This window comes from Engystomops pustulosus, chromosome 3 (genome assembly GCF_040894005.1).
Source record: "Engystomops pustulosus chromosome 3, aEngPut4.maternal, whole genome shotgun sequence".
Taxonomy (NCBI): Eukaryota; Metazoa; Chordata; class Amphibia; order Anura; family Leptodactylidae; genus Engystomops; species Engystomops pustulosus.
Genome location: NC_092413.1, coordinates 133,204,026 through 133,228,860, shown reverse-complemented (window position 1 = coordinate 133,228,860; position 24,835 = coordinate 133,204,026). Strand labels below are relative to the sequence as shown.

General features: G+C 37.5%; 1 protein-coding gene across 4 annotated transcripts in view; it reads left to right on the top strand.

Annotated features, from left to right (window-relative positions):
• The first annotated feature begins 3,798 nt into the window (after nucleotides 1–3,798).
• The window catches only part of COL19A1 (collagen type XIX alpha 1 chain), a 553,058-nt gene continuing 532,021 nt past the window's right edge, over nucleotides 3,799–24,835 (top strand). For all 4 annotated transcript variants that reach the window (XM_072142184.1, XM_072142183.1, XM_072142182.1 and 1 more), the window contains exons 1-2: nucleotides 3,799–3,929; nucleotides 21,256–21,372. In XM_072142184.1, the coding sequence (XP_071998285.1) occupies nucleotides 21,294–21,372 (79 nt within the window). In that variant the 5' untranslated portion in view covers nucleotides 3,799–3,929; nucleotides 21,256–21,293. The remainder of the gene's footprint in view (nucleotides 3,930–21,255; nucleotides 21,373–24,835) is intronic.

The window sequence follows — 24,835 nt, the reverse complement described above, 5'->3', positions numbered from 1 at the left end:
AACTCATTGTCATGTTCAAGAAACCAGTCTGAGATGATTACAGCTTTATGACATGGCGCATTATCCTGCTGAAAGAAGCCATCAGATGTTGGGTACATTGTGGTCATAAAGGGATGGACATGGTCAGCAACAATACTCAGGTAGGCTGTGGCGTTGCAACGATGCTCAATTGGTACCAAGGGGCCCAAAGAGTGCCAAGAAAATATTCCCCACACCATGACACCACCACCACCAGCCTGAACCGTTGATACAAGGCAGGATGGATCCATGCTTTCATGTTGTTGACGCCAATTCTGACCCTACCATCCAAATGTCGCAGCACAAATCGAGACTCATCAGACCAGGCAACGTTTTTCCAATCTTCTACTGTCCAATTTCAATGAGCTTGTGCAAATTGTGCAAATAACGGGTGGCGATTTGAGTCACTGTTGCCTTTCTATCAGCTTGAACCAGTCTGCCCATTCTCCTCTGACCTCTGGCATCAACAAGGCATTTCCGCCCACAGAACTGCCGCTCACTGGATGTTTTTTCTTTTTCGGAACATTCTCTGTAAACCCTAGAGATGGTTGTGCGTGAAAATCCCAGTAGATCAGTAGTTTCTGAAATACTCAGACCAGCCCTTCTGGCACGAACAACCATGCCACGTTCAAAGGCACTCAAATCACCTTTCTTCCCCATACTGATGCTCGGTTTGACCTGCTTGTCTTGACCATGTCTACATGCCTAAATGCACTGAGTTGCCGCCATGTGATTGGCTGATTAGAAATCAAGTGTTAACGAGCAGTTGGACAGGTGTACCTAATAAAGTGGCCAGTGAGTGTATAAGTTTTCTATACAAGGATGACAAGCAGAGATGCTGAAAACTGTAAAGAATCAATAGAGAAAGTATATTGACAAACCATATCAATTATTTGCCGAAAGTGGACAACTCCTTTAACATCCCATCTAAGATGCATTTAAGGAATAACTAAACTTTTATTATTCCTCCTGCTCCCCTTTTCCATTGCCGTGAGCAGTGTTTCTGAAAGCTGTTCACAGCAGATAGAAAAGGAAAGGAAGCTGAAGATGAACTTCTTACATAGGAGAATATTTCCTTTGATAACATAGCTCTGTAAGGGTTAAGTCATTAGAAACTCTTCATCTATTTGCTTCCTGTGTGGATAAAGAGAACAAGCTTATTAAGAGACAATTTTTTCTTTAATAAAAGATATTACTTATATATTTATTATATATTATCACCTGCATTCTTGATTTGTACAGTAAAACATAAATTTGGCTTATAGAAAATCTACCATCGAAATCAAGCACAATAAACCAGGGACACTTACTCATAGATCCAGACACTGTGACTGTGGTCATCTTCTTAGATTTGTTATTCATGGCTTCCTTCCCTCTAAAATCAACTTTTAAAATTAGCCCCTCTGCGATCCGGCTTTACAGGCTCCCTTATTCTTAAACTGGGGTTATAATCTCACCATGTCACTCTGGGACATCTAGAATACTGTAGCCATAACTTTGAACCTAAAAAATTGCAATCCCCAAATGTTACCTCATTTACTTAGATCAATTCAGATATTGCAAGGAGACATGGCGATATTTGGTCAAGCAACCAATGTAGCAGCCGCAGTGTAGCCTTATTCTCATGTCGAGTTTTACTGGTGTCTCTAATAGGACACCAAGTGACTGTTGAATGCACAGAAGTCCCCAATATTAAGGATCAAAGCGTTTACTATCGAGTCACAACTTGTCTTATTACTGTAACAGTATCTCAGATCAATGTCTCCCTAATGTGTACACTCCAAAAATCATAAAGCGAACCTCATTATAACATATATTAATACCAATTTTACCTTGTAACACTGAATATTAACTGTTTACCAAAGATGAATTATTACTATAAAACGTAAATAATCCTTGTCACATGATAAGGTTATTTTGGAAGCAGTGGACAGGACACTTCCCCTCTTACACCTCTGAATAACATTCTAGCTGTCATAGCAGAAATACTCCGGATCCTGGTTTGAACAGCCTGTCATAGGAACCAGGAAAAGTACAGTTTGGAATATCCTAGGGAGACAGTTGCTAGACTGGATGTCAGATACTCGAGCTGGGGTGAGATTACAGGGTAAGGCAGCGCCTGCTCCTGCAGAATAGCTTTTTAATGGGAAACCTATAAATGCCATTAGTCCCCAGAGCCGCTTGTAAAGTTAATGCCACACACCAGGGTATGTTTCATTGCTTTCCAAACCACAGACAGCTTAAGTGTGAAGGGGTAAGGCGTAGATATCACACTCGTCTTACAGCTCTGTGTTTTACTTAAAGGGCTCTTTCCCTTAAATTAAAAACTCACCTTCATATATCAGTCATTGACAGTGTTGGGTTACAATGAAGGTATAGTCACACATGGCAGATTTGTTATAGACATTTTATCCATCAGTAAAAATCTGCAGCTGCACACATTGCACCAAATTGTCCAATTTTTGCTATGGGATTCTTATTGTAATTGCTGTGGGTTTCTCTGAATTAACCCTATACATAACCCTACAGAAAGAGTGAAGTCTATGCTGCATGAATTAAAATTTTGAAACTTGTTTTTAAGGTTTAGTAAAATTTAATCTACTTTGTTGGTACTTTTATATGCTTTAAATGATCTTTGAATGATTTAACTACAGACGATTTGTAGCTTCCACACTGGCTACATCCAGTTTTTTTGAGATCCTGCATGTCAGTTCTTCCACGTTAAGCAGTAATAGGTTGAAACCGCCCTTGAAAATAACCTGCAGTGATTCATAGTCTCAGTGTAGTATGTATTATATAATCTCTTGTGCAAGCCAAGAAAGGGAAAAAAACAGACGGACAGGGAAAATCGGCTGCATTCTGTTAGTATTTTAAACGTATAGCACATGTCTGCACTTAATACCATGCTTTCTTTTGTATCAGTGTGTTATTATAATGGACCATGAAAAGATCCATTAAAATTAGAGCATGTCCTAGTCAGAACTTTTTTTTCTATGGAACGTTCATATACTATCCAAAAAATATGTGAAATCCAGCTCAAAGACACTCCGGTTGTAGTTAAAAGCAGAGTAATTTCTTTATTGTAGTATAGAAGAAAAATCAGGATATATACACAACGGCATACGGCCACAGCTCACGGTGTATGCATGTCGTAAAAATCCTGGTTTTATGACTGCTCACACAGAAATAGCTATAATTAAAATTTGGTTACCCAACTATAGTAATTAGAGAGTAAATGGACCTTTCATTATTCCATATCTTCTCACTTTCCTTTGAGTACTTGTTGAATAGTCCTGGCACTTACTGTATATACAACCTCACTGACATAACAAAATTGACTCTAAGGTGACAGGGGGCTCCCTTATTTACTGGGTACTTGAGCAGCAAGAACGGTTATATCTAAAAGCATGTCATGACCCATGCCTAAACAGCAAATGTTTAAATACTGAATTACTTAAATTCTGTATTGGCAAATATGAATGTGCTTATTAAGGTATGTTTTTCCCTAGATTTCTTAGTCAGACTCCAACTTGAAATGACTTAAAGAGAGACAACCAGAGTGCAATGGACTAGGCTAGGTAGACTATTCTAGGTTTAGTGTCCCTTTAACACCTGTGCTAGTGACAGACTGGGCAGTGCTGTAGTAAGGCAGGCCTGCAGTAGATTCTATACATATCCAGCTGCTAGTAATAGGGGAGATTGCTGTGAATTTGTTAAGCAGTGCAATGTGCTGGTTATCTGTGTTGGTGGCCGTCCTGTCTGCTGACTGAGTGGGAGGATCACACTGGGAGACTAATAAGGACACAGCTCCTTCTACCCTCTCCCACTCTTTGGGAGTCTGAAGCCTGATAAGTTCAGCACTTGCAGCTTTTGTATCTTTGCATTGTGGGATTTACTCATACACGTGAAAGGTAAGCTACTATCAGACAGACTGAAATGTTGCTCTTTATCATGTGTCTTTGTAAAGTTTCAGATCATTGCTGTGATACATTCTCAGTCCATAAGAGCTGGGCATTAATAAGTCATTCATGACATTGGGATCACAGCTTTCCATACATGCATGTGCTATGTGCAAGTCATTAATGTCAGCCTGAAGTTGTGTCATTAGAGAGGCCCAGACTGAGGATTTTAATTGGAAAGAAGAAGTGTCAAGTAATTCATTAAGCAGAGAAAAATGATTGGTGATGCCTGTTAGACATAGAAAGTGTAAAGGCAGAGCAGTAGTACAATGAGCAGATCCAAGCCTGCTGTCATCTTATCTATGGATCTTGATGTGTCTGCCCTCTTGATGTGTACTGGGGGGCACAGCAGTGATTAGTGGCAGGTCTGGGAAGGGATGGCGCTGCAAGAGATGTCATCTGATTATTCTAGCAGCACTAAGCAAATCCCCAAATAACTGGATTACATGTAAACAGTAATCTGCCACACATCATTACCTACTACTTTCCCCAGCTGTCACACATCTGGATGGGATATTCCACAACATGATGTGTTAATATATTATGTCCTTACGTTAGAAGTTGCGTGGATGGATTGAGGTAGCAGAGCTGGATTTGTCACTGAACTCCTGTGTACTGTGATAACTTAATAATGTACTGGAAAAGCTATGTAAAACCACATTGCTATTTCATCTGCTCAGATTTTGGTGAGCTTTGTCATGTAATTGCTTCTTTGGTGGATTGTGACCAGTCACTCAGCTAAGATGATATGGAAGGTTTACTGTAGTTAATAACTTTTCTGCTTGTTAGACTCAGCTCTGCTACTGTACATCTGACAGTCTTGTGGCAATATTATTCATAGTTCATATTTAGACACATAGAACCCATAAAATTTTCAAGGATTATAATAAATGCTAATGGTTTTCTGCTTCTTTGATCTTGTCCCAAGAGAAAATCCAGTTGATCATTTCCTTCCAATGGGTTCCTCCTCAATGTCACATTTTCCAAATATTTGGCTATTTTCCCATCCTCTTCACGTGCTAATCACTATTTATTGATGTGCTGCAGCAGCCAAGACATTGGCCTTTCTCCATTGATTTAACTCTTCAGCTCATGTCATAAAATGACAACTGTACAGAACTTTTATGATGACAGAAGAGACGATGTTGCAGTTTTTCAATTAACAACCCGAGAGGCATCTCACATATAGTGATATCTCTAGTTTAATGTTGAAAAGGTTAATGAGGCTGGCAGATATCTGGGCGATGAGCGGAGTGATTCTACGAGATTCAGCTAATCAGAGCAGTATGTGATGGCACAGGATCCGGAACAGCCCTGCACATGTAGGCTTCCATCTGATACTACTAAAAGTTCCTGACTCTCAGCCAAAGGGTCCAGCCATCAGAAGTCACTCAGCCGATGCTGAACTGAGACACACAGTCACGCACAAGATGCTGTCCTAGGAAAAAACAACATTTTTTAATACATTTTGTCTGCTCTAATAATATTCCTGTAGGCACATGGTGAAATATTGCAATCATTTCCCAAAATTACAATCATCCTGATTTTTTCTAAAGCAAGTTTTACTTCTTAAGACAGAAGTAAACAAAAGTCCCATTAACCAAACTATGTTAGACAGGTGGGAATTTATTACATGAGGCATTTTTGGTTAAAGGAGTTTATTGTGGGTGGTCTTCAGTGTATGCATGTGTCTGTAACTGTCCCCTCTATCTATTTTAACAAATCTAAACCATTTTGTAGATGATCCTTAGGGACCATTAGGTTTTTCTGTGATAAAATAGAAGAACTTGAGCTGTTTGCAAAGTTCCATAGCAATGAATGAAGCACAGGGTGCTGGACCTCCAGCATGATCCTATGTACTAGTCTCAAGCAATATAGCACAGAAGACTTTTAGTAGCCCCTTCTGCATATTTTGGGAGTGGGGGGGGGGGGATCTCAGAATTCAAACCTTGCATAAGCAGAAAGGTATTGTCTATCATGTGAATTTTGTGACAAATGATATTAAAGAAAAAAGAACCTTCAGGGTTGTAATCTCTATCTTACACTGATGCAAGTCAATCAGAGTTTGGAAAAGCATTCACAACTCTGCAGGCTTCAAAGCTGAAATTTCTCACCATTATTTCAGGGATATAATAGAACATTATGGAAGAACATTCCTTCTGTAAGGTTATATTATATTATTTAAAATACAGGTGGTTCCCTACTTAAGAACACCCGACTTACAGATGAACCACTGGATTTTGGATATTTACAATACTTTAGTCCAAGGCTATTATAAACAGCTATGACAGTTGTCAAAAGTGTCTGCAATTAAGCTTTATTGTTAATTCTGATTCTGATGACAATCCAACATTTTTAAAATCCAATTGTCAGAGACAAAAAAATTCTGGCCGGGGTTACAATTATAAAATACAGTTCCGAGTTACATACAAATTCAACTTAAGAACAAACCTACAGAACCTTTCTTGTATGTAACCCGGGGACTGCCTGTATATCTAAAACTGTAGCTCCTATTTACTATACTTACAAAGCAACACTAATTTTAAGTACCGTATATACTTGAGTATAAGCTGATTCCATATATAAGCCAAAGTACCTAATTTTAACACAAAAAATTGGGAAAACTTATCAACATGAGTATAAGCCTAGGATGGGAAATGCAGAAACTACTCTTTAATGAAAATTCCAGCAGCAGAGTCCCCCTAAATGTCCAGCATCCTTGGCATCCTCCTCTCCTTCTACCTGCATCCGGATTCCCAAAAGTGTGGACAGAGGCATTGCATCTGCTCTTACGCACAAACTATGAGATAATTCGGTGACAAAACGCCTGCACTGCTGGGAAGCGAGAGATGCAAGTAGAAGACGAGCAGCAAGGAGAAGAGGATGGTGGGGGTGAGTGCCAGCGGATATGTATACAAGTTTGTTTTTATACACTTGAGTTTAAGCCGAGTTGGGTCTTCTTGCTGAAAAACTCAGTTTATGCTCTAGTGTATACGCTAAATACTAGTTAGGGTTGAGCCCTTGTCATACAGTCATAGGATTTGCTGCAAACACCCACTGCTAACATCTGTCATCTAATTAACCCTTTGATTGCCGCCGGTGACAGTTGAAATGCGGTGGCGCATGTGCCATCTTATTTTTGAAAGTTGCTCCTTTTGACGCCAGTGGCATATTGTAATAAATTGTGTGTAAAAACTCCATATACCGCAATACAGTATTATTGCAATATATGGTAGGAACAATCAGACTGTTTAGGGTTAAAGTACCCTAGATCATCTAAAAAATAGTAAATAAAAATGAAAAACAGTTAAATAAATAAAAAAAAAAGAAAAAGATTTAAACAGTAAAAATCACAACAGTCCACAACAGCTTGCACCAGAATACGGCACAGACTGTACATAAATATATGTGAAAACTGGTTGCAAATGTATTTAAGTAGTATTTGCACCAGTAGTGTGTCACTGCTGCATTATTCACCTCCTGCCACAATACTGTGCACAGAAAGAGGTGTTCTGGTGCGTATTCAAACCAGCCGCCACATTTATGTCAGAAGGCTGAGATAATTGTGATGCATGCCAGTTAAAATAAACTGGTACACTCAGGTCATTCAATTTGGGCGCCTGCAGGGTACACCAGACTCATGAAGACCATGAATCATGAATCTGGCGCACTCTGCACAATAGTAAGTCACACTAAACTTAGTGCAGTTTGCCTTACTATAAGTAAATATGGGCCATAGTTCAAATGTAAAAATAAAATAAAAACTATATAAATTTGGTATCACTGTGATCGTACCAACCCAAAGAACAAAGTAGATGAATCATCTGGAGCACAAAGTCAAAATGCATTTTTTCACCAATTTCACCACAATTGGCATTTCACATATCTCTGTGCATGGGAAAATTGAAAAAGTTAGAGATTTTTGAATGTGGGGACAGAAAAATGAACGAAAAAGACTGAGACGTGAAGGGGTTAAAAAGTGCCATTAGAAATTAAAGCTGGGATGTATATAGGTGATTTTGGCAATGTAGATAAAGTATAGCTCCTTGTAAAACTGATGCCATCCTTAACTTTACTCCATTAATAAATGATGGCATATCCTAGTGAAAATTGGAAAGGCCATTTAAACTGAATTTGTAAAATATAGGTTTTTAATTTTTTTTCGTTTTTTTTATGTCAAATGTTTGTTAGCATCTTATAGTCCTAGTCTTCTCATTGCCCTACAGCAACCTTATTTCTCAAACGTCTCCATATGTCACCATCAGTCATTATTCTCACAATATGCATATTGTATAAATGACATCCTGTAACTTATAGTGAAATAGTCTATTATACAATAAGTAAATTTTTATGCAATGTTTGATTCATTTCCTGCTGGCGAAGAAATGAATGTATCCTTAGAATCTCTAATAGGAAGTGAATATGTCTGTCCCCAACGATTACTAGTCACTAATTCTAGAAACAATTATACTCATGTTTATGAATGATCATTGTCAGCTCATTTTACATACCAAACTTTCATGAAATTCAACAACTAAATTAATCCTTAGTAGTTGAGACAAAAATAGCACTGTCTGTGTCACAATGGGGTGGTCAGAGTTCCAGAAACATATGAATCTAACTGTTTCCATATCTCTCATAGAAATGAATAGTTGATACCGGAATAGCTTAGCACACTGAGTTAGGCTGTTTCTGTAACTTCAATACACTTCTATTGGAATTATGGAAACAGCATAGCTCAGCCAGGTTTGGTTGTTTCTGTAGCTCCTTCCATAGAAAAAACTGGACTATTGTCAGCTAAAGTATGTATAGCTGACAACCTCACATTAATAAATTATTCTGCCTATGTGAAAGTGGCACATTGAGATTGAATACTTCTTTTTGTAAAGATATAGCACTTTTTAAAGGAATCAAGTCACCTCATTGACCACACTAAACAGTACCTTGTCCTGCAGGACAAGTCAGAGTGCTAATGGTTTGCTGCGATTCTCCTGCGATGCTGTAAAACAGCATACTGAGCATGAATGAGAAATTCATATAGCAGGAGAATCTGCCATACGAGGTGGGATGGTGCAAAAAGGCCAGCAGGAGTTGAAGTGGGCAGTACAAACAGAGGTCTAAAGGTAGGGTAGCTTGACTGCTTGGTCTACCCCACCCCCATTCATGCATTTTAGGCATGAATTAGTAGGTTTTTGCAATGAAGTCGTTTTTGGAGGCATGATGCAACATTGAAAAGCTAAAAAACACCTTCTGAAGACTTCCAAACTGCAGGTTAAGGTACTGTTAGGGGTTTTGGGTGGAGGGGGTAGATGAGGTGACATATTCCCTTTAACTCTACACCACAGCATTATAGCACAAGTATTGCTTTGTTAAATCTGTATGCTCTTACAGTAATGTACATACATGACAAAGATATGTCTTGATGGTACCACATAATTGATGTCATACATGTACCCTCAAGGCAATGATTTGTTGAGTCAAACAGGAATAAGAATATTACAAATGTAATCAGATGTTCAGAGCATTTTCCCGTTGGCCAGTGACAGTATGACATTGGACAACACCTAGAGTGTGACAGATGTCCTTTAAAAGTGAAGGAGGAAGCAAGTGCCTTTTTATTGACAGGAGCATAGGGTACAAACCCCTACAGAAAATAAGCAGGAATAGGAACAATCTTAGAAATTGCTCATGAACTGTCAGGAATGCCAGCCGGTTCATCTGATCACTGGAAAGGAAACTTAGGCACAAGCAGATCAGCACTTCTGGGACCTGCTCAAGGAAAACAGCTGCCAGTAGTCTACAAGCTCCTCTAAACTCCTCATCCGTTAAGTTTTGTGTAATTAGTAGCTTATATCATTTTACTACAAATAACGAGCCTGGGGGAAATATTTACATGTTATTAATTTTGTAATGTGCAGATCATCTGGATGCTACATACATTAATCTGGCTTGAAATCAATCTAAACTCTATAACAGGAAACTATTTGTAGAGTTGATACTTGTCTTGAAGAATGTTAAACTGAATTGAGTCACTGAACACCACCAATGGAAATGAGTGGATTGCATTGATGGTTAATTGTATTCAGTAGGTGATAATATTTGCTAGATTATCTGGCACACATAAGCTGTGATGTGGATGGAAAGGAATGCCTACACAACTGTAAATAACGCTACTAGGTGCTATAAGATCATGGGGTACATCGAAGGGGCAAAAGCTGCGCCCTTAATGCTAGCAATGTGACTGTCATGATTATATGTATTGGCAGCTTTTCAGAATGCATTCACTCATTGCTGATAAAGCTGGGTACGATCCTATAATGAGGCAGCTGTCCCAAGCAGGCAGATTTGAGGAATGGCAGCCTTTCAAGTGTGCAATTTCAACACCTTACATTTCCCTTATGGCACTGCTGGAACTAGCAGTGTTTTTCACTGAAGTTTCCTTCTTGCCTAATTTTGCAGCTCTAAATGTTGTTAATTTGTGGAATTCATTCATTTGAATTTATTACAGTTGTTTGGAAAGGATATGTTCTCTGACATGAGGACAAGTCACAAAAGTCTTGTCGGAAGGGTTCTTAGTTCACAACTGTATAAAACAACTGTATGATGATGAATCACAGTCACCATGGGGCACCACTGTATGATAGATTCCCATCTCCTCATCATAAGAACATAGTTTTGTTTACCCTTCCTTTTGCTTCAGGGGACATTTAAAACACGTTGATGCCTTCTGTGTAAGAATAAAAAAATAAATTGGGTCATTTTAACACATTGGGGGACATTGTACAGGTTATAATTGTACATTGTACAGCATTATTTATCTTTAGTCTAGGATATTCTTCTGGGACAGCCTTTCTAATTTTTTTGCTTTTGGGTTTTGGCTTGATCTTTCTTAGGGAGTGATACATATGGCAGCTGAGATTGTTGAGTTTTGAAGCTTTTTTAAAAAGTTGCACAAAAGTCGTAGAGTCTTGAGCTATCCTTTCCATCTATTGCGTACGTCTGCTCGAGACTGGCTTATATTTGGGCAAAAAATTGCAACTTTTTTTACCAAATTGTGCAAAACTTTTACATGCGTCCAAATCAGTTTTTTAGCAATATATCAGGCACAACACTAAAGTTTGTGGCAAACTTTGTTGGGCAGGTGAAAAGGTCTAAAAGTTTTGCACAAATATATAAATGTGCCAAAAAAAATTACAAAAATATGAGGAAAAAGGAGAATACTAAGATAAATAACCCCCATAAGCTATTGCCCCAATATGAAAACTAAACCAAGCTTAGTTTTTGGTAGACTGAAAAAAGTGAAGTGTGTGCCACAGTTTCTGTCCAAAAAGACAAAACGCTAATGGAGTATGTTGTTTTCATTTCAACACTGCTGTCAAATATTAAAGAATAGAAAATATTCGTTTTGTATTCATCGGTCTGGTATTTGTAATGTCTGTTCTATTTTTGTGATCCTCTGATGGAATTCCAGGAAATTGAGTGAATAAAACTTGACTTTTAATAACTAATATTAAAAGCACTTGCACAGACTACAATATTCCACCTTGTAACCCCCATGTACCAATAACAAAACCTCTATGTTAAATGTACCTGGGGCTGCATAAACATTGTGGTTGCCCAACGAAAGCATACACTTTCTAAAAATCCTTTTATACTTAATGCCTAATTATAGTACTGGAACCAAATGGTGCTCCTGTGTCACATAAGGAGATTGAATTCACTTTCCTTTATCTATAAGTTGTTTCAAACTTATTGGCCCACATTTATTAAAGCCTCTGCACTAGTTTTCTATCTGACTTTGCAAGATTGTGCAAACTGCTTGAATGTATTACATGTATTTATAACGTGTCTGCGCCGGTTGTATGTCATGGCGTGTGTCTGTGTCCGGCAAGACAGAAAAAATACATATTCCACTCATGTGGCATCTCCTCGCCCTATACTTGCATACTATTTGGCAAACAGTGCCTGAAGAAGGTAAATTGTGAAGCTTCACAATTTTTGTGTTTGCCATTTGCAACAATAACATTTCTAGTTGAGACTTATGTCAGTGTGACTGGATCCTGTTAAACTATATATATTTACTATATATATTTATATATTTACCATATAGGATTGGTACCCTATCCAGAGCACATGATAATCATAAACGGTATGCAGAATAGCTTCTATATAATGTTTTCTTTAAAGAACATACATAGCAGCACAGTTTAAGTTTGCAATGTTATGTCTGAATAAATCACATGACTTTTAAAGCAAGAGTTCAGATGTGTGCCGATAGTGATCAATGCAAACTCTTGTGGTGGGGTAAATATTTATGCTTGTTCTGCAGTGAAATGGTCTGGGCTACTTGCAGTCATTGGGGGTGGTCATTTATCTTATCTCTGATTGTTTTGGCTTGTTTTTTTTGTATTCCACTTTTTTGCTACAAATTTCTCAAAAATGTCGCACAAATGTCACTTTTTTTCATTTTCTAAGTTTTCCTTAAAGGGAACCTGTCACCGCTGTTTGAAAAAATTAAGTTGCGGCCAGGTTCCCATAGAGCATAAGGGCAACCTTTCTTCAGCAAATAACATCGCTGCGCAGAAAAGGAAAACATTTACATTTATTCTCTGCCTGGTAACCAGGTGGGTGGATACATACGTGCGAGTCCCACGGCTTGCTCAGACCTCCTTTCCCTACATCATGCGGCTGTCGGCTGAATTATAACTCATATGCCTAAGGCTGCCATGCGCGGAAGCAGGAAGCTAAGCAGTAAAGCCACGCATGTGCCGTAGGCATTTGTGTTATAATTTGCGGGACTCGCACGTATGTGTCCGCCTACCTCGACTCGATAGACTCTCTGCCTGGTTACCTGGTTAACTATTTGCCTCTACTTCAATTTTTATGGGACCAGAAAGACATAGATGCTACTATCAATATTTGTGCTGTATTTCTTGTGACCATCTTTCAGCAGTTGTTTTAGTTGTTTGAGCTTTTTTGATGCCGAGAGAATTTCCAAATGTCCGTATTAATTAAATTGTACATATTAAAAAAGGAAAGGATCCCCATAATCCAATGAAAAACAACCATACATACTAAAGTTGATATATATCCAAACGAGAGGCAATGAATTTTATTATATTACATAAGTTCAAACTACAAATTTTTTTTACAAAATGTCTGCATTTTTTACCTTTTAATTGTTTTTAACTTGTACTCCTGTAATCATATTCTTGTACAATAAAATTCATTGCCTATTTGGAACGAATGTTCTTGTTTGTATACTAACGAATTAATTTGTCCTAAATACAGGAAACTACTAAATATGAAATAGCTATAGATAACTGACACAGCGATAAATGGAAATATAGATAGATAAGTAGCACAACATAGATAATAAGATAGATGACCAATAGATAAATTGATAGATGTTTAATATATTAAATAATTAGATAAATCCTGCTTTGTTTATTTCACTGATGTTGGATCAGTTTTTTTCTTCTAGACCCATTCGATGTAATGATATTTTTTTTATCTTTATTTTAAACAGCTCACTGAACAATTTTATAGATTATTTTACTTTCATGTGTCCTTCTGTCCATTTTTTTTTCATTTAACCAGTAAGTGCTACCTATTACAGGACAATTTTGCTAAATATTCATTTCCCTTGTGTTCTCATGGGAAAAGTATAATAAAACATGATTTTCTACAAGTTATTATAAATAGAACTAGTAATAGAACATATACACTTGCAGATCGCCTACAGTTGTCCTCCTGGAGCTTGTGCTGTCAGTTCAGTGTATTTTATGCTTTCAGTGTTTATTCCATACATCTTTATATGATTTTATTTGCTATGATCTTTGAAGGACGTATTTCTTTCAGGACTTCATAAAATTTCATGATGGTTGTTTTGAATCTAATATAATATGACATTGGTTCCTGGGGGCCATGAGTAGTTGAGGCTATTACAAGAGAAGGCCTTATTAGGGAAGAGTTGTACATTGTAATACATTTACTGTAACATAGCAGGGACTTCCCATAGGAAACAGGTTAATGACCTTTTAATGCATTGCCGTGACTTTATGATCCCAAATTTGTCATGTCATCAGTCCAATGGTTAATAGGTATACAGGCGGTCCCCTACTTAAGGACACCCGACTTACAGACAACCCATAGTTACAGACGGACCCCTCTGCCCACTGTGACCTCTGGTGAAGCTCTCTGGATGATTTACTATAGTCCCAGACTGCAATGATCAGCTGTAAGATGTCTGTAATGAAGCTTTATTGATAATTCTTGGTCCAATTACACCAAAAATTTTGAAACTCCAATTGTCACTGGGGCAAAAGAAAAAAAATTGTCTAGAACTTCCATTATAAAATATACAGTTTCGACTTACATACAAATTCAACTTAAGAACAAACCTCCAGACCCTATCTTGTATGTAACCCGGGGACTGCCTGTATTAAAAATGTCTCTTTAACCTCTCCGGTACACTGCTACTTGTCACAGAAGGTATCGGTAAAAGACCTCTAAATAAATAATGTCTTTGTGAAAGTGTTCAGCTTGCTTGTCCTTCCTATCATTCATTGTTCAAGAATGTGACAATGTGGCAGCTGTGAAAATCTGTTAGATATGTAAATATGGCTTCAATTACCTAATTATTTTGATAGATTTTTGCTACGTTGTTACCATAATAAATAGAGAGCAATTTGGTGGCGTTTGCACGGCTGATATTTAGAATATATTTTTCAACAAATATGTACAAGACATAATACATTTATATCAAAGCCCTTCCATTACGGAGCAGTGTCATTGTATCTATCATTGAGAACTGTGTAATTCACAAGAATGGAGTTATCAAGCTGGGATTATTTTACAGCCTCTGATAACTTGGGTCTATACAAAAACACAGCAGTTGAAAGATTTCTCCTATGTCGGACACAATTTCATTGCATGGTACATCTGAGACTGCATGGAACAAATAAATCACATAGAATTTCACAAATTAAAAAGCAAATGCTGAAAATGACACAGACAGGATAATTGTACAGAAGTGGCTGTGTGAATCTTTTATTTCTTTCAACATGCTTTTCTTGTCCATATAAGAAGTAAAATAAATGTGAAAGTCTCTTGAAGCTGTCATTGTCACTGTTGGCTTTTCTTCCCTCTGAACATGTCACAAGAATGGCCTACCTTTTTAGCGCTTCTGTGTTAGAAACAGTCAACTGATACTTAAATGAATACAAAAGAAAGATAAAACATTTTTCTTTGACTTGACTAGGTTTCTGATGTATTTTTTATATAAAAAGTTACATACACAGATTTTGTTATATGATTTGGAATATTTGAAAAATTGTTCTATTCTGAAGTGACCCAGTCATAGCACAAATTATATCCATTGCATGAGAAATTCAAACGATTATCCTCATCTATTCCTGATGGGCATTGTCCATTTTTCTCTCATTTTTGTTCTTTCCTCCCCACCTTTCATGAACCATACTTTTTTGCCGTTTTTAGTTCTGTATGGTTTTTTTTTGTAAAGTTGTAATTTTAATGCCACCATTGTGACATTGAGAAATAGAAAACAACCATAGGCTGAATTTTTTTTTTAAAAAAAGGACAATTATGCCACTTTTTTGGAGTTTAATTGTTGAAGACAATCTGTTTTTTTTGTGGTTGACCATTTATACTTCACTTTTTTTTTCTCTTGAAAGTTTTAACTTTCTACTTTTGAAAAAATTAGGCAGTGGTGCTGCCTGATCCTGCCAGTCACTGGGACACATTGGGGCACATTCACTAAGGGCTTTGTGCCAGTTTTCTGTCGGACTTTGCACAAGAATTTAAGAAGTGTCCGCACCACATTTGTGTCGCACACGATCGTTTTGTAGTACAGCTGGACTAGGCATCCATTGACACAAATTAGGGGGCATGCTCAGTTGGACCGTGAGCCAGCTTTCATATGCAAAGTCCGACAGAATTGTGTTGTGCGCCCAATGTTGAAGATGCACCCAGCACACAACCCTGTATTTAGTGCAGTTTGCACCATTCTTAGTAAATGTGCCCCATAGTTTCTTGGTGTAGACATATAGCATACAGTATAGACCTCTCTAGGCTATGGAAACTGCACACCATAAAAACACACATATACATTATAGTCACATGCCTGAGCTATGTACATTGCACAGGATAAACATACATATATCTTATAAACACAAGACTAGGCTATGTATACTGTACAGTATACACAAATACATTTACATAATAGACACGTGACTGGGCTATGTATACTGCACAGTATACACACACACATATATGTGCATTTAACATAAACACACACACATAAACGCATTTCCAGTGGACAGACATCTGACCACATTTACAAACACTATGATTACACTATTTTGAGCTGGAATGAGTAGGAGATACATAGCAGGACAAATCTTTTGCACTGCAGCTTCCTCCCCCTCCCTCTTGGTGCTGACTGCAGAGATACAAGCTCTGGTCTCCTTTAGACAGGAAACAAGTAAACACAGGAGCAGAGGAGGCACGAAGGAATTAAGAGAGCTGCAAGGAGAACACCAGTTATTGTTGGTCTTCCCAGGTGATAGAGATGGAGGCAGCAGAAATTGCTCTGCTCAGAGAGAGGTTACTCTTCCAGATCTCATCTGTGTCATAAAGATCCTTCATGATAAAACTGGATAGTCCCTTGAATGAACCTCACTATTCCCCCCTGATGGCGGGAGGACCTATTGGGGCACATTTACTTGCGGACCTTGCACGGGAGCGCCAGATTCATGCAGAACAGGCACCACAGGCACCCTGCATACTTCAAGACAAACTGAACCTAGTGTTTTTTAGATGTTCCCCATTATGTCTGGTGCTGTGCAACTGGCCTATGTGCAGCTACTGTGTGACAAATACGTGCACTACTGTCAAGACACCAAGAACTACTATGAACCACTAGAAGCAAATGCCTGATTTAGTAAATAGTGGACAGAGTGACTGATCTCCATGAGGTCAGTTGAGCATAGCTGGATGCCCTTCAGGGTAAAGCATTTCTATATAAATGGCAAGTAGAAATAAATTGCCCTTGGACCACGATTAAGCAGGCACACAGTTTTTCACAGTTTTCCACAGGGAAGAATCATTGCAGCAGCACATTTTTATCTTCTGTTGTAATTTGGAATAAATATTTTAGCTATTTTACATCTACAATTTATTTTAAATGTTTGCTTTTGGAGTATTGCGAAGGCTTCTTCACACTTAAGTTAACACTTCTTGTTTGAAAAACTAAGGTGCTATTAATCTTTTTCTAGAATGTTTAATATTGTATAAAGTTCTTACAAAGTTGAAATATTTTAATTTCATCTTTCTCTCTGAGTTGGGGATTTGTTGTAGAAATCCACATACATGCTGGAAAAACAACCTCCATTTACCTGAATATAACACATTTGCAGATAAATATCTTCTGAATAATAAAAAAAATCTTTATAATACTATGCCAATTTGAAAAATAAATTTTCTCACAGTCCTTACATTGAAGAACCAGGCACACTATTCTAAGAATACCACTGCTCATTTCAATCACCATTTACTTAAAGGGAACCCATCACACAATTCAATCATCAGTAGCCTAATCTGCATAAGCTATGCACAGTTTTTGAGAGAAGGCTACCTATCACTGATAAGTCTACCACTAATCGATGAAACATACGTAGAAATAGTTAAATACATGATACATCATCTATTGCTAATAAAAACTAAATATCAAGCCTCTAAATTCTTCTTGATCCTTAAATTGCTGCCTGCTGATAAGACTGTACATGATGTCTCCAACTTAAAGGGGTATTCCCATTTCAGCAAGTAATTGATTTTGTTTGAATAATGAAAAGTTCCACGAATTTCCAACAAACATTCTGTATCAATTCTTCACGGTTTTCTAGATCTCTGCTTGCTGTCATTTTATAGGAAGCTTCTATGTTTACTTCCAGTGGGCAGAAATCTGACCATGGTCACACAGGTGCAAGGCTTATTACATCACACAGCTCTGATTACTCTCAATGATACTAACGAGCTCTGCACCTGTGTAACCATGCTCAGATTTCTGTCCACTGGAACGAAACATAGAAGCCTTCTATAGAAAGTATATAGGCAAACTGTATAATTTTTCATCATTCAAACAATAACATTAATTTGTCAAAGTGGGAATACCCCTTTAAGGAGACCTGACATACAGACGACCTCCAGTTACAGAAGGAACTCTCTGATGATGGTGAAGCTCTCTGGATGGTTTACTTTACTCCAAGGCTGTGATCAAGGCTGATCAGCTGTGAGGTGTCTGGAATTACATTTTATTCATAATCCTTGTTCCCATGACAGCACAAAATTTAGAAAATCCAACAGTCACAGGGTCAAAAATATGTTGCCTAGAGCAAAAATGATAAAATATACCAGTTTCGACTTACATACAAATTCAACTTAAGAACAAACGTAAAGAACCTATCTTGTACGTAACCAGGGGACTACCTGTATTGTCATTGTGACAGGTTCCTTTTTAGTGGCTAGGTATTCTTTAACCTTTGTTACAGATTTACACTATTTTGCATAATGTAAATTCTCTGTTTCAACTGTGCTTGCTCACACCTTACACAGCATCAAGATGACATGCCCTCTCATAATTTCCCCTGCCTAAAATGTTTCGATTTTAACTTCTAGATAAATTCTGTTGAGGAAATTAGTGGTGGACATCAACTTTATTATTTTTATTATAATTATTATATTATACATGGTGTTGTAAAAGAGGTTTACATAGATAACATTAAGATAAGAACACATTAAAACAAAAAAACATAAACTACATTGAGTTATGTTAAGTTGAAGGAGGACCCTGGCCTTAATGGGTCATAATCTACAGTATATGGTAAGGCATTGTTTAGAAACACTCAAAAATACTCAATGTTCAGTACTTTACATGTACAGCCGGATCTAAATGCACTGCTGCATTGTCCAAGTTCGATTATGGATTGCCGTTGTGTTATCCTGAAAGTCAAAGCCATTTTTGTACACCTTCTCAGGGTGGAGCAAGAAGCCTGTTAGCATTAGGCTTACATGCCTCTCTATTGTTTCTCTGAAAGGCCTAACATTAAAGGGATTTTCCCACAAACAAAAGTTGGATAGGGCCTAATTTGCTGATCAGTCGTGTTTTAAGTGATGAGACCCCACAGATCACGAAAACAAGGAGTCCGACGAGGGAACTCGTCGCTCCGTCAGAGTAATGGAGCAGACAGCCGTGCATGACGGTTCTGCTCCATTAACCTTTATGGAGCTGATGGAAATCGGTGAGTGCTGCTCTCAGCAATTTCCATCAGCTCCATAGAGATTAATGGAGCAGAACGGTCATGCTCAGCCATCTACTCCATTACTGTGACAGAGCTAGGTACCTGGGACTCCATTGGACCCCTGATTTTTGTAATCTGTGGGGGTCTCACTACTGAGACCCCCACTGATCAGCAAGTTAGGCCGTATCCCGTGGATAGGACCTAACTTTTGTTCATGGGAAAATCGCTTTAACAATACATTACAATGTATACAAGATTATAGGAGTCCGGTGTAGGATTACCCCCTCATGCACTCCGGAGGCGGTGGGTCCGGTAGGATATAAGGGGGGTAAGGAGAGAGACAAGAGGCGCTAACCTCGTGAAGTATATCTAATTAGCGTGTAGAAGTGAGAAAGTGTGGCTGTGTAGCCGCTCACCTTGTCCAGGGAGTGATAAAGCGTATAGCTGCCAGTCGATTCCTGTTGTCCGTTTTGCCCGATCCAGACGGCGGGGTAGCGGTGAAAGAATGTGGGTATCCAAAGGAGAGGTCACAGGCAATGCACCGGCGCTTTAGGTTCATAAAACCTAACTAGAAACCAGGCTGATTAAGTTCCAAAAAATGTTAGGTTTTATTAAATACATGGATGAGAGTATAAAACATGTAGAGTTAAAAGAATATATATCCATGTATTTAATAAAACCTAACATTTTTTGGAACTTAATCAGCCTGGTTCCTAGTTAGGTTTTTTTTAACCTAAAGCGCCGGTGCATTGCCTGTGACCTCTCCTTTGGATACCCACAATGTATACAAGGTCACCAGGTCCAGCCCCTAAGTTAGAGTAAAAAAAGGTGTAATATAATGCGTAAGTATGTAATATTTTATTACAATTAAACAAGCTGTGCTGTGAATGATCAAGAAAAAATGACTCCTCCCCTGACATTTTCTTTGAAAATAATTTTCAGTGCATCATGATTTCTTTGGGTTGATATTGTGTTTGCCAAGTCTATCAGTTTTTGCCTAACCTATACAATAAGTGATCACACAGTAAATAATGTAGCCTACAGTTATTGGGTGTAGTTTGGAGGCAGTGAGAATGCATTCGTTATCAAGTAAAAGCTGGTTAGAATATCACTTCTCTACGGGGCTATGAAAAACGTTGTGTTAGTATGTCTGTCAGCTATAGCACATTCGTCTACTGTATGGTACAAAAGCATCATGGCAGCAAGTGACAGTTGGCAGAGACACACTGTCTGACTGCTAGAGTCTGAATGCCTGTGGGGAGGAGAGAGATTGTTTTGATGGTGAACAGGTGGAAGAGCAGCGGGTAAAGTGAACTCAACATCATCTTTAGGAGTAAGATCCTAACCTAAAACACATACTAAAAGTGACAGTACATTACAGAGGTTTGTATTGTAATATAATCAGCATCAATGCTCTGCTTTCTTCTCAGTTAGTAACCTACTTCTTAATAATGGGTATGGCCACCTGAACAAGGGTTTCGTTAACTTTACAAAATTACTGCAGTGATACTGGTGATCAAGGCTGAAGATTCTTGCATATTAATATTGTTGTATCACTTAAATAGTTAATGTGTTATTTGTAAAGTCTTTGTAGAATAAACTTTAAGTTGATTGTTGTACAACTTTGTTAGGTAATTGAAACAAACCCTGCAGAGAAATCCAAATTGTAGTTGTAATATGCAACCATACAATAATTACATTTTCATTTTGCTTTACAATTGACATTTTGTGATTTACTATTTATGTTCAATTATTGCTGTTTTGTTATTTGTTATTTTTTTTGCTAAATTGCATAGTAATTATGAAAATTGGATTTCACATATTTATTCCCAAATGTTCAAATATATGTTTTATTCCCTTTTTCATTAAAATCATTGCTCAGAATAAATTATGCTATTTATGATTTCCTATTAAAAACTCAGTATTGATAAACTTCCTATTACTTTATTTTCACACAGGTTTATTTCAATGTTGGATCACATGATTCCTCTTCAAAATGAGGTCTGTTTTATTCTGGATGATTTATTTAGCTTTGATTCGTGGTTTATCATCAATGGCAGTCACCAATAAAACAGGTATTCAATGTTTATTTACTATATACTGAATTTTACTTTAATTACTGTATTTGTGTTGATAGGTTATTGCCAATATATTATTACTGAAATTTCACGGGAGTTGTTTCTACTAAGCTGCTTTTGCAGTCAGTGTAGCCATGAGAGTGATACTGTGTCTGGTCCAACTGTGGTATAATTACTTTATTCATTGGATCATTGGATTTGCAGGGTAGAGAGTTGGAAACCATTTTTATTTCAAGATTTCACAGATTATAAGAAGTTGTGAATCCTGTAAATATAATGCAGTGGTTAACATATTTTCTGTATTTTACCTACTAATAAATGTCCCTTGACTTGCAGCATTAAAATACATACATTTAAAGGCATTATGCCTTTATGTTTACAATGTTCCCTATATGTGATATTACAGTCAAAACTGATGATAAATTTTGCTTTAAGAGTCTATGGCCTTTTATTAAAGGGGTTATCCGGTTATAAAAAATTACTTAGAGCCGGGCTGGGGCGGGCTATTTAAAAATAAGAAACTTGCACCTACCTCCTCTGGCGCCACCGATGTCCTACGCCACGATCTGTGCCCCTGCTTGTTTACACAGGGAACTTCTGGTCCGCAATGTGGCTGGCTTCTCCCATCCATCCCTATCTCTTGTTGTAAGTGCTGGGAGATGGTGTCAGATGGGAGCTTCCGCCCGGCAGTAAGCTCCCTGTGCACCCTTGTAAAGAAACCGGCACACAGATGAGACGGACCGGGGCGCGGGACATCAGCAGCGCCAGACGAGTTAAGTACACATTTATTATTTTTAAATAGCCCAACCGGGAAGGCCCTAAGTAAATGTTTACACCAGGATAACCCCTTTAATATTGGCACATCCTGGGCACCTGAATTCAAATCTTTGTCAGTGCCTGGAATAATTTAAATCTCTCAAGCCAATGCATACTCATTCTAGTTGAACACTACTCAACTTCCATTTTTCGGGCAAAGTATCAATAGTTTCCGGGTAAGGAAAGCACAATATACTAGCCCCAATGTTCTCTGATTCTGCTTTAGTTGAATTATATGGAAGCTTGTTCTTTGAGGAGTTTCATAAGCTAACAGCCACAGTAGCAGCACAATACAACAGTTTTGGTATGTAATTTATTTTTTCATTTCTATCTCCATAAAATCTGAAGTATCACCTTATTGATGTTTATGGCCAAAAATATCGGCGAGGGATCAGTAGTTCAAAATATATCTTCTTAAAATATTTTCTAATATATGTTTATAGTATATGAACGTAAAAAAAAATACTCATTTTGAGACAATAATATAATATAATGACAACGTAATATCGAAGGTCATCTGATGTAACTACATGCATGTAATATATATATTTATGTTGCAGAACTTTATAACATACCCGTGTATCAAGATTATGCTGTGCGGCTGTGTTTCACAGTCTGCGACATAATTTTGTCAGTTTTCAGTAAAAATATACTACATATTTAATGTTATCCTACTTGGTTCTTATTGCATTTCTACTTAACTTCTGTGAAATCTTACAACATATAGTTCTATTGTGCAATGTAGGAATGACTTTCTTATTTGCTCCAAGATGTGTTTACATGTGATATTGTAGTCTCCAGATGTTAATTCTTTTATCCTTTGGATTTTTAAATGCAAAGAAAGTGTCATACATGCTATTTCTGTATTGACCGTTAATCACATGATCGGTGTATCAGCTGATGGTAGGTAGAGTTTCTCCCTGCTATAAAAATCGTGTAGGGGGTTGAATTGTACTCAGACTTTGATAAAGACTCTGTGTGTCAAAACGCGTTGGTCTGTGACGCTTGCCTGTGATTTCTTGATGTTTGTTGGAAAAAAAAAGATGATTTGATTTTACTGCCAACTCATGTCGTGCTTGATCAATGGGTTTTTTCTCTACAAGTAGTCTCTATTATTGAGATTTTACAGAAAAAAATTATAGGTATATTGGGGTCTATGTTTGCCTATTTAAACCCTTTAAACTGCACTAAACCAGCAGAAAAACTGAAATTGTTTTGGGATTTTTGTCACGATTACTACTACCCATTCATATTTTGGTTACCATCTAAAAGTAAACACATCCTACAGCATATTGTTGAGGACATTTCTCAAGCAGTTACAATTGTAAAATAAATAGAATAATAATATTATATTGGAACATGTTCTAAAATGTCAAAATGACCATCTATTCTGCCTGTCTGTTATAGCGGCGGATTCATGCCCGCATTAGGCATTTTTCTCTTTTTATGTGACTAATAAGCCAGTGTGCCATGATGGATTAACGTTGAGGATGTCTGTGGATAACAAGCTGAATATGAATGAACTGTGCCAAGCAGCCGCTGTTAAGGCTGCTCTAGAGCTATGATGCCATAAACAGGGAAAAGACTGCAGGGAGGAAAATCATTGTATACTGTTTTACTGATATTGCCTATTAGGATACTGAAGATATAAAGCAAACTATTAGTGTTCACTAGAAAAGAAATTATAAGTTTAGTGAATGGTGAAATAGCTAAACTGAAATAATACAAAGATTAGATTTTTATGAGTAAAATGAATAACACTTTAATATTATTGATGCATGTCTATTAAAAACATTACAATACCTCTTGTTCCCAGATGTACTGTAGTATCACTGTTATTTAAACGCATATGATAGCCGTATAAAGCTGAACTAATAGAGGCAAGTGCTGATCTTGTGATAATAAACATATGGATGTGACCATTTACAACCTTGCAATCTGCAGGGAATGTATTTCAGGAGGACTTTATCTTGGAATCTAAAGTATTGCAATATTTTTATTGGGATTCCCCTCCAAAAATATGAAGGTTCAAATGGTTGAGTAGTTGACCTGCTTTTATCTGTCTGCTGGTAGTTTCTTTCCCTCCTTCATGGAAATTCTCTCAAGTTATTGAATCTTTGCACAATTCCCAATAGAAGAGTTTACCTTTTTGAAAAGATTTTCCATAAGATCAGGACTCATTGATGACCATTTTTGTGTATCATTCTTGTGTACATTTGGATGTGTGCTTTGGGCCATTATCCTGCTGTAGGCCAAAGTTCTGCAACACAAACCTACTTTTCTTCATTTCCATTGCCTATAAATGCATCACTGGTATGTATTGCTCAAGAGCTCTAATTTGGTGTCATCAAAACAATGTTCTAGAAGACATCTACCATCAGTTTAGTGTTAGTAGATGTGTCCCAGTAAAATGTTCTAACTAGAGATGAGCGAGCACTAAAATGCTCGGGTGCTCGTTACTTGAGCCGAACATTTCCCGATGCTCGAGTGCTCATTTCGAGTAACGAGCACCATTGAAATCAATGGGAGACCCGAGCATTTTTCAGTAAAATTACAAACTGAACGAGCACTGTTCAGTGCAGATGTTTTCACTGAAAGAACGCTGCAGAACAGATTGCAGATGTTCGCGAACATCTGCGATCTG